Source organism: Periplaneta americana, chromosome 1, assembly GCF_040183065.1.
Source record: "Periplaneta americana isolate PAMFEO1 chromosome 1, P.americana_PAMFEO1_priV1, whole genome shotgun sequence".
Lineage (NCBI taxonomy): Eukaryota > Metazoa > Arthropoda > Insecta > Blattodea > Blattidae > Periplaneta > Periplaneta americana.
The window spans coordinates 99,287,944-99,300,698 of NC_091117.1; the positions used below are offsets into that span (position 1 = coordinate 99,287,944).

General features: G+C 34.7%; 1 protein-coding gene across 2 annotated transcripts in view; it reads right to left on the bottom strand.

The window, feature by feature from the left end:
* LOC138698656 (catalase-like) overlaps nucleotides 1-12,755 on the bottom strand; it is a 120,309-nt gene that overhangs the window by 42,090 nt on the left and 65,464 nt on the right. For both annotated transcript variants that reach the window (XM_069824799.1, XM_069824807.1), the window contains exon 2: nucleotides 12,055-12,229. In XM_069824799.1, the coding sequence (XP_069680900.1) occupies nucleotides 12,055-12,229 (175 nt within the window). The remainder of the gene's footprint in view (nucleotides 1-12,054; nucleotides 12,230-12,755) is intronic.

The following is a 12,755-nucleotide window of genomic DNA, read 5'->3' on the forward strand; positions in this document are numbered from 1 at the left end:
TGGATCGCCTTGCTTTACTCCCCTACATAGCCGAAAAATTTGCCCTCTTTTTCCGTCTTCACTTTTGCTTTGCTCTGAGCGTTTAGTTTGTTTAGGATTCTGATGTACTTTGCTTCGATTCCTTGTTTTTCCAGTGCTTGCAGTACGCTTGTATGTTCGACCGAGTCGAACGCTTTGCTGTAGTCGACAAATGCTATGTGCAGTGGCAGGTTGAATTCATGGGATTTCTCTATGATCTGGTTTACAGCTTGAAGGTGGTCTGCAGTGCTAAATCCTGATCGAAAGCCTAATTGCTCGTTGGGCTGATTTTCATCTAGAGTTTTTGTGAGCCTTCTTGTTAATATCTTTGAGAACAATTTGTACAGATTGGACATGAGGCTTATAGGCCTATAGTTATTTAGATCGTCGTTTGGGCCTTTCTTGTATAGTAGAATGGTGCTTGTTGTCCATTGTTCAGGTATAATTTCCTCTTGCAGTATTCTGTTGAATAGTATGGTGATTGGGCGTGTTAGAGATTCTGATCCATATTTCAGGTATTCATTCCATATTCCGTCCTCTCCTGGGGTTTTACCATTAGTTAGTAAATTATATTTATAAATTTCTTAAATAGTTAATACTTCAAAATCTGTATAAATTAAATTTGTTGGGTAATCCATATTTTTGGTCAGACAAATTTTTATTAATCTTCTGTGTAATAAAATTAATGGATTAAGTACAGATGTTGCTACTCCACCCCAATTTATTATACCATATTGTATGAATGATTGTATTAAAGTAAAATTATTATTCAAAGTGCATTCTTAGTCATAAAATTTCGAAGTATTATGAATTTATAAATTGTCTTTTTTATGCTTGTACACATAAAATCAATTTATTTATCCCAACGTAAATACTGATCTATAATAATTCCTAAATATTTGACTTGTGTGGAAGGTGTTAGATGCGGGCAATTACAATAATTATTTGTTAATTCATTACATGAAATATTATGTATTACTAAGTGATAATTATTCATAAGTGGAAGTAAATCTTTCATTGTTAAAGAAAATGGAATATAGATAGTTTTATTAGTATTTTAGGACAAGAGATAGGAGTCAAGCCAATTTTTTACTACGTTAATTCCATTGCTAGCATTTAAATAAGTGTTATCCCAATTTTCCCCATTAAATGTTAATACAGTATCATCTGCAAAAGAAAATATATTACCACCATATTTCTATGGATCAATTTTCAACAAATTATTAACATATGACATACATTCAAGGTGATATTTTACAGTTATATTATAAATAAGATAGGTCCTTGCGGAATTCCAATAGCGATCAATTTATAATTGCTATTATAATTGCCAATTTTGACTTTTTTGATATCTATTTCCTAAATATTAACGAAAATGTTTGAGTGCAAGTCCTCTAATACCAATATTTTCTAATTTTGAAAGAAGGATATCGTGATTAACTGTACAAAGCTTTTTTTCAAATCAAGAAATATTCCTAAACATTTATTTTCCATATCTAATTTTCTCATAATATTCCACGTAACAGCGTCCACACCTGTGGAGTAACGGTTAGCGCGTCTAGCCGAGAAACCAGGTGGCCCGGGTTCGATTCCCGGTCAGGGAAAGTTATCTGGTTGAGGTTTTTTCCGGGGTTTTCCCTCAACCCAATATGAGCAAATGCTGGGTAACTTTCGGTGTTGGACCCCAGACTCATTTCACCGGCATTATCACCGTCATATCATTCAGACGCTATATAACCTAAGCTGTTGATAAAGCGTCGTAAAATAATCTACTAAACTAAACTCCACGTAACAGCTAGAATAGCTACATTTGTCCCTTTAGATGTACGAAATTCGAATTTAAATTCGCTCAAAATGTTGTTTTTTTTTCTAGATAGTTTAAAAGTCATGAAAAGACAAAGTATATGATTATGTCTCGTGACCAGAATATTGTACGAAATGGAAATATAAAAATTGGAGATTCATCCTTCGAAGAGGTGGAAAAATTCAAATATCTTGGAGCAACAGTAACAAATATAAATGACACTCTGGAGAAAATTAAACGCAGAATAAATATGGGAAATGCGCGTTATTATTCGGTTGAGAAGCTCTTATCATCCAGTCTGCTGTCCAAAAATCTGAAAGTTAGAATTTATAAAACAGTTATATTACCGGTTCTTCTGTATGGTTGTGAAACTTGGACTCTCACTCTGAGAGAGGAACATAGGTTCAGGGTGTTTGAGAATAAGGTGCTTAGGAAAATATTTGGGGCTAAGCGGGATGAAGTTACAGGAGAATGGAGAAAGTTACACAACATAGAACTGCACGCATTGTATTCTTCACCTGACATAATTAGGAACATTAAATCCAGACGTTTGAGATGGGCAGGGCATGTAGCACGTATGGGCGAAACCAGAAATGCATATAGAGTGTTAGTTGGGAGACCGGAGGGAAAAAGACCTTTAGGGAGGCCGAGACGTAGATGGGAAGATAATATTAAAATGGATTTGAGGGAGGTGGGGTATGATGATAGAGACTGGATTAATCTTGCACAGGATAGGTACCGCTGGAGGGCTTATGTGAGGGCGGCAATGAACCTTCGGGTTCCTTAAAAGCCATTTGTAAGTAAGTAAGTAAGTTTACTAACTATTTTTTAACGCATCTTTCTATTAGTTTATCAAGAGATGGCATCAGAGAAGCAGGTCTATAATTGTTTAAATCAGTCCGATCTTCTGGCTTATATAAGGGAATTATAATAGCAGTTTCCAGTTTTGTAGGAAGAACACCCTGAATGATACACAAATTAATTATATATAAAAGTGATAGATGGAACTGGCTATGCCATCGTTACCAGGAGAAACGTTAGTTTTAATTTATCAATAATAGAAATTAATTCATTTTCCTTAATTGGAAACATAAACATTGAGGTAGTGGATAGTGATTGGTTGAAGTTTGTAATTTTAGTATCTTGAACATGGTTTTGTAAGTGATTTACAATTTGTTGATCTATTGTGGTAAAATAATTATTAAAACTATTAGCAATCTCGTTTTCATTGAAAACTGATACACCATTTGAGTTAATGATTTCTATTGGTGTAGAATGATTTGTGGAAATAGTGTTTGTAGCTTTATTCACTATTTTCCAAACTTTTTTTGGATCATGTTGGTTGTTCATATATTTTTTTTCATAATACTTAGTTTTTGTAGTTCTGATAAGAGTAGTCAAGATATTTCTATAAGTTTTGTATTTAATTGATAATATACTATTAAGTAGCTGCTTTCTAACCTTATTCGTTAATTTATCACTCTTACGAATAGAACGAATTAAACCAATAGTAATCCATGGTTTTATTTTTTAAAATTTATTGGAAATTTTTTGTGAGGACTGTAATTTATTTTTGTAATATGACAATTTAATTGTTCATGAAATATATTAAAAGCATAATCAGCATCTTGGCATGTGTAAACATTTTCCCAGTTTTGTTTGTTCGTGTCAGACATTAGTATCTCTATTAGTTTCTGAATTATTATGTTGTATTTTAAATGTACTTAAAATTCCGAATTCAAGAAAATGGTCAGTAATTGAACTGCAATAAACACCAGTTTTAAGTTATTGTTGGATTTGAAAAATATATGATCAATACACGAGACAGATTGTTTTGATATACGGGTGGCTGATTTTAAATATTGTAAAAATCCATGTTTAAGCAAAATATCTGTATATCTATTGCCAAATTTATCCAAATTATCTAACATTAGTATATTTATATCTCCAATTATTACATAATTATCGTGTTTATTAAAATGTAGAAAATGTTCAAGGCTGTCTAAAAAATTTGTTTTATCTTCAAAGCTTGGAGATCTGTAAATTACAGTTAATGCTACTGTATATTACTATTGTTGTATTTGAATTTAAAATTCTATGGTATTTTTGTTTTTTAGTCAACTGTCCGAAGACAGGTTGAACCTCATGAGTGACACCAATAAGGCATCACTCATAAGACAGCTAAGCCAGGAGATAATGGGGTAGTGTGGTCAGTTCCTTTCCCCCTCCATTGAATACATTGCCGATTAGATACGTGTTACACTCATCAGACTTCAGATGTAAACATTGTTCTTCCTCTAACGCATATTATCAAGTGAGATTTACTGCCTGATAGTAGATACAGGCCCACGTATCAATAAGAACCTGTCAGAGGAATCTATAGAATAATGCTGCAATAATAAAGATGCAGCTTAATTATTCTCTTCCGCTCTCATTTTGTCAACTGATACGAATTCATAGGCTGTTTCTTGTCTTGGTTAAGACAGCGTCCATATAAGCAGCTCAGACGGTTTCATTTGATGAGCATTCCATACTTTTCCCAGTCAATCAATCGGTATTTTCGCTGGTGCCACACCAATCGAAACAATGTTAACTTGCATTGCCCATAATGATGATAGAAGCCTCTTTTAATTGCAAATTAGGTTTAGAAACCTTTCTCTGAATTGTGATGCGTTTCATTTCTTGCAACAGTTTTTCGTTTATTTGCTGCAAATTACCGATATACTTTATTGCAGTACTCCTGTGTGAGCCAGTTTTACATGGCAAATACACAGTAACTTCGCTTTGATAAAAGAATTTTGGTTCCACAGTGGACTTTTGAAGGAAAGTTTGAGTTTTAATATATTTTACATTTCAAAGTACCTCTGATTGAGGTTCTGGCTGATATATACATTTATTATCAGGCAGTACATCTCATTGACGATATGTTTTAGAGAAAGAACAATTGTTTGTATGCATCTGAAGTCTGAATAGTGTAACATGTAGCTAATTGACGATGTATGCAATGGAGGGGGAAAGGAACTGCCCACCCTTCTCCATTATCTCCTGGCCTAGTTTCCTCATAAGTGGTGCCATGTTGGTATCACTTGTGGGGTACAGATCTGTCTTTGTGAACAGTTGACTAAACAACAACAACGTTTGAAAGGAAAATCATGAAAATGTTCAATGGGCTTGTATTAAATCCCAAAACACAATTAATAAATACTCGTATTCCAAATTGCCCTTCACATTAAGTCGACTTCTTTCACCAGTGGGAACATTATAACACATATCTATGTAAGTTTTAGGGTACGATCTAGTTGATTCACATTACATCTTGTAAAATTAAAACGCACCGCGTATCACCACATATACACGGCCCTGAGAAATTTTCGCCAGTCGCAAGAATATTCCTTCTTACGCTCCTCGAGAGATATTTGACCATCGCTTGATATCGTATACAGGTTTTTTTTCAATAGTAACTCAAAATTGTAATTTAAATTGAATTGTAAAAAAAAAATCTCAGACTCGTCAAGCCTTGTACTTAGAAAGGAATACTGCATTTTTGTCTGTAGTAATGTCACGAGAGGTCTGAGATCTGCCGATAAATCCATGAGCGAAGCGACCTCGAGTGGCATTTATTAGGACTATTTCGTGAATAAAATAAAAATTTAAATAATATATCCCTAAAATTCGATCACGAAATGTTAATAATTGTTTATTAACGAATACTTAACCTATTCAGACATTGTGAAGTTGAAATACTCGTAGATGAATATCGATTACTGCAATAAAGACATTCGATGTTATTATTCAGTAATGCCAATTGCGAAAAGCGAAATACAGGTATAACAATGTTAATTACATGTACTGACTTTTCTCATTATTATAACATAAATACATTTTCATTATCTGCTGAAACCATAATTTAATTTAACAGCAACACTGGGGACAGCTATATACCAATACTCATGTATTCACAGCGAGACATGTTGCTACACAGTGAAGCCATCTCTTTATAGATAGGCCTAATTAAAACACGAATTTTATTACGCCATACGGAAGGCAGTTTAATGAAAAAACCTTATTATTACTATGCAAGGTCATTGGGTTAGATATGCGATGATGTTACATAAATTTGAACATCTGACTTTCTATTAATTGTTTCATTTCATTCACAAAATACAAATTTTATAGCTACTTATAGGTTATGTTACCTGTGGGAGCAGGACCAATGTCAGCTGTGTCTTATTTCGACCGTTACAATCAGTGCTACACGAAAGCACTTTTTATAGCTCGACAAACGCATTCTCGCTGTAGTGTGCAACGGAACTAAAGCTGCATCAACACAGTTCAATATTCCAATCGCGTATGCGTGCAATCTGGGAAGAATATTGAAAGAATCAAGTTTAAAAGGCACGTTCAATTAAGATGCATGAAGATTCTGTGTCTACATGGTGCGCCGTTTTGAACGTCGTCTTCACTGCGTAAATATATTAATTAATATTAAATATCAACCTTGCATTCATTGCTTAAAATTGAAAGAAAAGTTTAACCGTGTAGTTGCATCTTAATGTATTCATGATCATCAATTCACGGGGAAACAGTTGGCGACGATGACTAAACAAAAGAATGACCATGCGATAAATTGATAGCGATAAATCTAGCTGCAGAAATTATCGCAAAGTGTGACTGTGATTGGTTGGAATTCAAAATTTCATTACACTTCATTGGTCGAAAATGGAATGACGTCATATAAACGAAATAGTCGAAACAAAATATTTTTGCAACTATTCTGCGAGTTATGACGTCATCGAAAACATTTTTAAATCACACGCTACACTTTTTTTATATCATCTGAATGAGCATTTCGCTAGCCTGCAAGAAAAGTGACATGCACATTTTAAGTTGTATGTTGAAATTAATTGCAAACAGACACTACTACTCGCAGGAAAATTGTTATAACTGAATGTATGATATTATCCATAAGAGAGCTCTGGTATCACTTTTCTTCGTAAATAGTAAGACAATGATGCCATTGTTAAAGAATAACGTGATAACTTTACTCAGCACAAACATTAAGTTTAATGTAAGGGTTTACATGTTTTTTAAGAGGTTATTTTACGACGTTTTATCAACATCTCAGGTTACTTAGCGTCTGAACGAGATGAAGGTGATAATGCCGGTGAAATGAGTCCGGGATTTAGCACCGAAAGTTACCCAGCATTTGCTTATATTGGGTTGAGGGAAAATCCCTGGAAAAACCTCAACCAGGTAACTTGCCCCGACCGGGAATCGCACCCTAGCCACCTGGTTTCCCGGCCAGACGCGCTTTTCGTTACTCCACAGGTGTGGACTTAATTGTTTTAACAAGAAGAACGACAGAAGTATAAATGTAACAGTTTAATACTAATCCTTTTTTGGAGAAAAGTGTCGAATTTTGAGATGATCGGTCCAGTATTAGGATACTGTCCCAGGAAGCCGACGGACACATTTTCGGGCGAGTTTTGTCGCGCCTATAATTTCTAAACTACACAACATATTCAAGTGTAGTAAACGGTGATCGACAGACAAAGGATCAATGTATCCAACGTGACCTTGAGTTGGGCCAGATGATGTCCTCTACCGATACGCGGGAGAGGGAAATTTGAGGCATATTGGCGGGTCTCATGGCAGCCGAAACAGAGCAATTCGAGAATGTGAAGGTATGGAACGTTCGCAATGGCATCAAACTATTCGTAATAAAGCAGGCTACATCTCAATTGAGCAACAATCCGCAGCCGACATGTTAAATTGTAAAAATTCGCGTGTGATGTTGACTGAAGAGGAAAAATTCTCAATGTTGGGGCATAAACAGCGGAAATGAGAGCAGGCGTGTAAGCAACGGGTAGCAAACAATAGATCACGATGGTTACTATAGCAATCAACATATTCACTCTCAATGCATTCAAGATGGCTACTCCCAAGAGTCCCAAAAGAGGGAAGATACATACATATATCGGGTTTTCAGAATATCTGAAAAGAAGAGATATTGATTGTCCCTGATTGTCACTGCTGATGTTTACCTCAACAGCCAAGTAAACGGCGATCGACAGACGAAAGATCAACGTATCCAACGTGACCTTAAGTTAGAGCAGGTGTCAACATCTAGCGATATGCGGAAAAGGGAAGTTGAGGCACGAATTCACTGGTCGCGCAGCAGCCGAGGCAGTGTAACTCGAGAATTCGAAGACATGGAACGTTCGTAGTAGTGTAACACGATTTTTAATACATCTGGCTGCAATCTCAATTGAGTAAAATCAGTAGTCGTCAGGTTAAATTGGAGAAATTTGCGAGTGAAATAGGATGAAGAGAGAAAATTCACAATGTCGAGGTATGTGAAAGGCAATTGGGAACGGGCGTGTAAGCAACGTATAGGAAGCGATAAACAATAGACATGTCAGAGACATAAGACGATCAAAGTAATCTATGTTAAGAACATCTCATTTTATTTCAGTTTCGTCAATAAAACTGCTCTCATAACACAAAGAACAAAATGTACGGTACCAGCAAAATTGTTACCATAGTAACCATAACCATAGTGGTCCTATATGAAACAAATTAAATACTAAAAAAAAAAAAAAACAAAAAAAAAACAAATGCTGTTTCAGATATTGAAAAAGTGTTTCTTTTTATTTGACAATTTTTGTACATTAATTACTTTAATTTTTCTGGTGCCATTTAAAAATGTTCTCCATAAGGTCATAACTCGCAAAACAATACTCGCAAAAATATTTTATTTACGTAAAAGTAATCCTTCCTAAATACAAGTTTTAAGGTATCTGAGCTTTGTCCCAAATCTCCCCATTCAAGTACATGTTACTTTTGAAACTACTTGTATATGAAACCTACATCCTATAATATTCTACGTATCGAAGTTACAGGCCTATAATCACGTTACTAAATTTTTTATATAAATGCCACTGGTTTTATAATAGATATATGCTATAATTTTCATAAAAAGTCAATTGAGTTTTCGCAGAATAATTGAAGGGGTCACAGCCATAGTGAGCCAAGCGCCATACATTAAAAACAGAGAAAACAAGGGAAGTTCTTACGATAATTCAATGAAACATACAGCAAATAATGTAAATTATGTCAATCTTCATTAAAGTATGGTATTCACTTAACTTTAACCCTTGCTTTCTCCATTTTTAATAAATGGCGCTTGGCCACTATGGATCTGAACCCTTCAATTTGACTAAAATCATCATGATCTGGCACAACTTTAGGTATTTAGAATGTCTTTTCTTGGAGACTTGAAGGCGTATGCAACTGTGTCAACTATTGTTTTCCACAATTTTTTTATTCTTATGACCTTAGCCTGGTACACTCAAGAACATTTTAAACTGACTATTACACTTTTACTACGTCACACTACTTTAGACCAATAAAACGGTACGAAAGGACGTCTTTCAACCAATCATGGCTGCTTATCGCACAATTTTATCGCGTCCCTAGCATTTGTTTAATTTTATCGCGTCCCTAGCACATGTTTATTTTTATCAGTACCCTAGCATTTGTTTCTTTGTTTGCCAACATTTCAAACTGCACTGGTCTGGCCGTCAAAAAACAGAAAATTACAAACCACTCCAGTCGATGCACATCACTTTCAAATATGATTCGCATTTTGGCACTCAAGAACAAGAATTAATAAAGATCACTGGTCATATATGAAGAGCATCATTCGGAAATCCTGAATGAGTTTAGGGATACACCATGTATACCAACGAGTTCACTTCTTTTACGCACACGTCCAATATAACATCAACTGAACCACCAAAACATTCTAATTTGAAAATTGTACTTTCAATAATTGTTTCTTTTAAAATTATCCATGTTTATTTTTTATTTCATCATCGTTAATTAAAACGTTTCTTGTTTATTTCATCATCCCTAATTAAAACTTTTCTAACACTTGTTTATATTATTTAGGTTGTGTTTGTTATAGCTTCTGCTATATATTATGGATAGTCACGTAACAGAAATTGTTTAATACTAAGATTTATTGAAAATCATCTGTCAAGTGACGTTGATTACTGGGATCCGGATGATTGAAATGGAATGCAAATGTTTTAATAAAAATGAAACTGAATCAACAAAGCCTTCTTGACTAGTAACAGTCCACAGAGTTCAATGATGATTGCATAGTTGGCACAACTGATACCGGTAACAAGAAAACATCATCATAAAACACTACTGCCATCTAGCGTAATGTTGAGATGGTACAATAATACATTTGAAGACAGTTGTATTTTCGTAAGCCAATTAATATTTTATTGTACACTTTGTTACTTCTAATCTTTATATAGCCTACTTTCTTCTAATCGTGTAATAGTCAATTAAATCCCACTCGAGATTTGATTTTCTCTAGATAAATCAAAACCTCTAGTGAGATTACTGTTGATAATATTTAGTTCTGATAAGTTACTGAATCATAAAAGAAGTCTGAAGTCAAATGATCCATGATATTATTCTCATAGTTTACAATACAGGCTGTTCAGCATAAGCCCCACACTTAATCAACAGCATGTGATTGGTCCAGGGCAGTGGTTCCAAATCTTTTTAAAGGCGCGACGACTTATCAGCGAGAATTCTGATTGCGATCCCCTCCTCCATTACCGGTCCGGTACTTAGCATAACCGCTTTCAAAAATTACAAATCCACTTAAAACCGACAACAATGATAAGTTTACTCAAAAACTGTGAATACCCCCAAAAGAACGCGCAAAATAAAAGTATATGGTGCAAGTATTAGGACATATAATGTAAACTCCATTTGTTATACTTCAAACAGCTGTTAACGTCTTGGTGCTATGGTAATATGTAGTTCATTACAAACCAAAAATTATGCCTGAGCTTTGTTATCCAACGGATTATAAAGAAACTCGGGTTCTGGCAGGCTTCACTTGACAAAAAGAACTCGTGGAGAATTCAATACGTACATTACGAGAGATAGCTACTGAGTTTGTTTCTGCGGACATGCAGTTAAATTTGCATGATTTTAAGAGAAAAAGCTTTTCCAGTATTTTTCGGAAGAAACTCATAACATTTGCGATAATCACAGATAATACGTTTTTGGACGGTTGCGTTCAATTTTCTGAAATTAAAAACCACAAATGAATAAAAAATTAATTGAACTATATTTTACTGATGGAAAAATTGAATCCATACTTTCTTCGCAGAGCGTAGAACAGATTTTGATAAAAGAATGTAAGGTACGTCGATACTTACTTACTTACTTACTTACTTACTTACTTACTTACTTACTTACTTACTTACATACTTACTTACTGGCTTTTAAGGCCGGAGGTTCATTGCCGCCCTCACATAAGCCCGCCATTGGTCCCTATCCTGAGCAAGAAAGGTACGTCGATATTTTCTGAAAAAGCTCTTAAATTTTTAATAATATTTGCAACCTCGTGTTTATGCAAAATAAGTTTCTTGTCTATGTTCGTCGTGAAAACGAAGCGAGAAATCCCCTTAATCGATGAAATTATAAGATCACTGTTTGTGTATCGAGTCCATATCTGAGAAGCTACTTTCTCAAAAACGAGTACAATTATCGCATTAATAATATTTTACTTTATAAATACTAAAGAATTTTTTTGTGTGTGTGTTCAGGCGGTGTTTATGTTCCTAAATACAAAATAAATGTATGTTAATAAAGTGTTTTTGTTCTATTTTGTAAATAAACTCGCGATCACTCTCAGCTCTTCACACAACTCCCACTTTGGGAGCCACTGGTCTAAGAAAGTGTCTCTGCCATAACAATTCTTGTTGCGATTTAGAGCTAGCTAAACAGTATTCTTGATATAACTAAGTAAACTATGCCTTTAAACTACTTAGCCGTTTGTTCAGCATAGCACCTTTATCCCAAAATATTTTCTCACCTAAATATGTGCGTGAACAGTTGTTCAATAGTCATAAAACTTGTTTGTTCAATCTAATCAGTTATTTTAAAACGGTGTTCTTGGAAATGCTTCTTTAGCAACTCGATATTCTACACTTGCCACCAAAATTTCAGAAGAAGAATGGTTTCATAAATCAGTCACGTGCTGTCAACGCTAATTCATCATGATATGAGGTCCGTGAGTCAATTACATGCATTGTTATCCTTGAATTTACAATAAATAGTAAATTTAAACCTGTTACTCTTGTCAGTTTTTACTTGGACTATTTTAACGTTTATAAGTGTCACATCGCGGTGCTTACCAGAGCCCTTGGCGTGCACTACTCTCTCTGGAATGCGCTCTCTGTCGAAGTGCGACATCGTGTCCAGGAATATGGCGTCCTGCAGTAGGATTGGACCTCTGGGGCCTACTGTCAGGCTGGACGTTATGTCGGACACTGGGGCACCGTAACGAGTCTGGATAAAGGAGCTCTCGTTCTGAAAGTGGAATCAATACAGTATAACAAGCAAGAGCGATGAGTAGAGACCAACACAATATGAAGAACATTTTGCGAAAATATGAAATTATTTTGAAAAAGTATGAACATATGAAAAAACTTAATGCCAAAATATATTCGATCCTAAATAATTTGAAGCAGGTTTACGTAATTAGTTACAAAATAAGCCCTTAGAGTTTAATATAATCAAACCTCAATATCTGGAAGTGCTTCCAGCAACTGGTAATGCTTCGAGTTGTCAAGAATTCAAGATAAAGAAATTATTAAAAAACTTCCAGTACCATAAATTAATTATTATTATTAATTACAAGTATTACTACTTTACTTTCAACAAAGAGAAGTCGAGGTTGTCCACCGACTCTATTTTTGCTTTTCAGGACGACGATTTTGTCAATTTACAACAAAGTTTGAGAAGAGATTTGTCATTATGTCCTCCCAGTGGTGTTGATTATGCTATACCGTTACGGTACGGATACCTGCCTGTAGTAATTGAATGGTTAGAATTA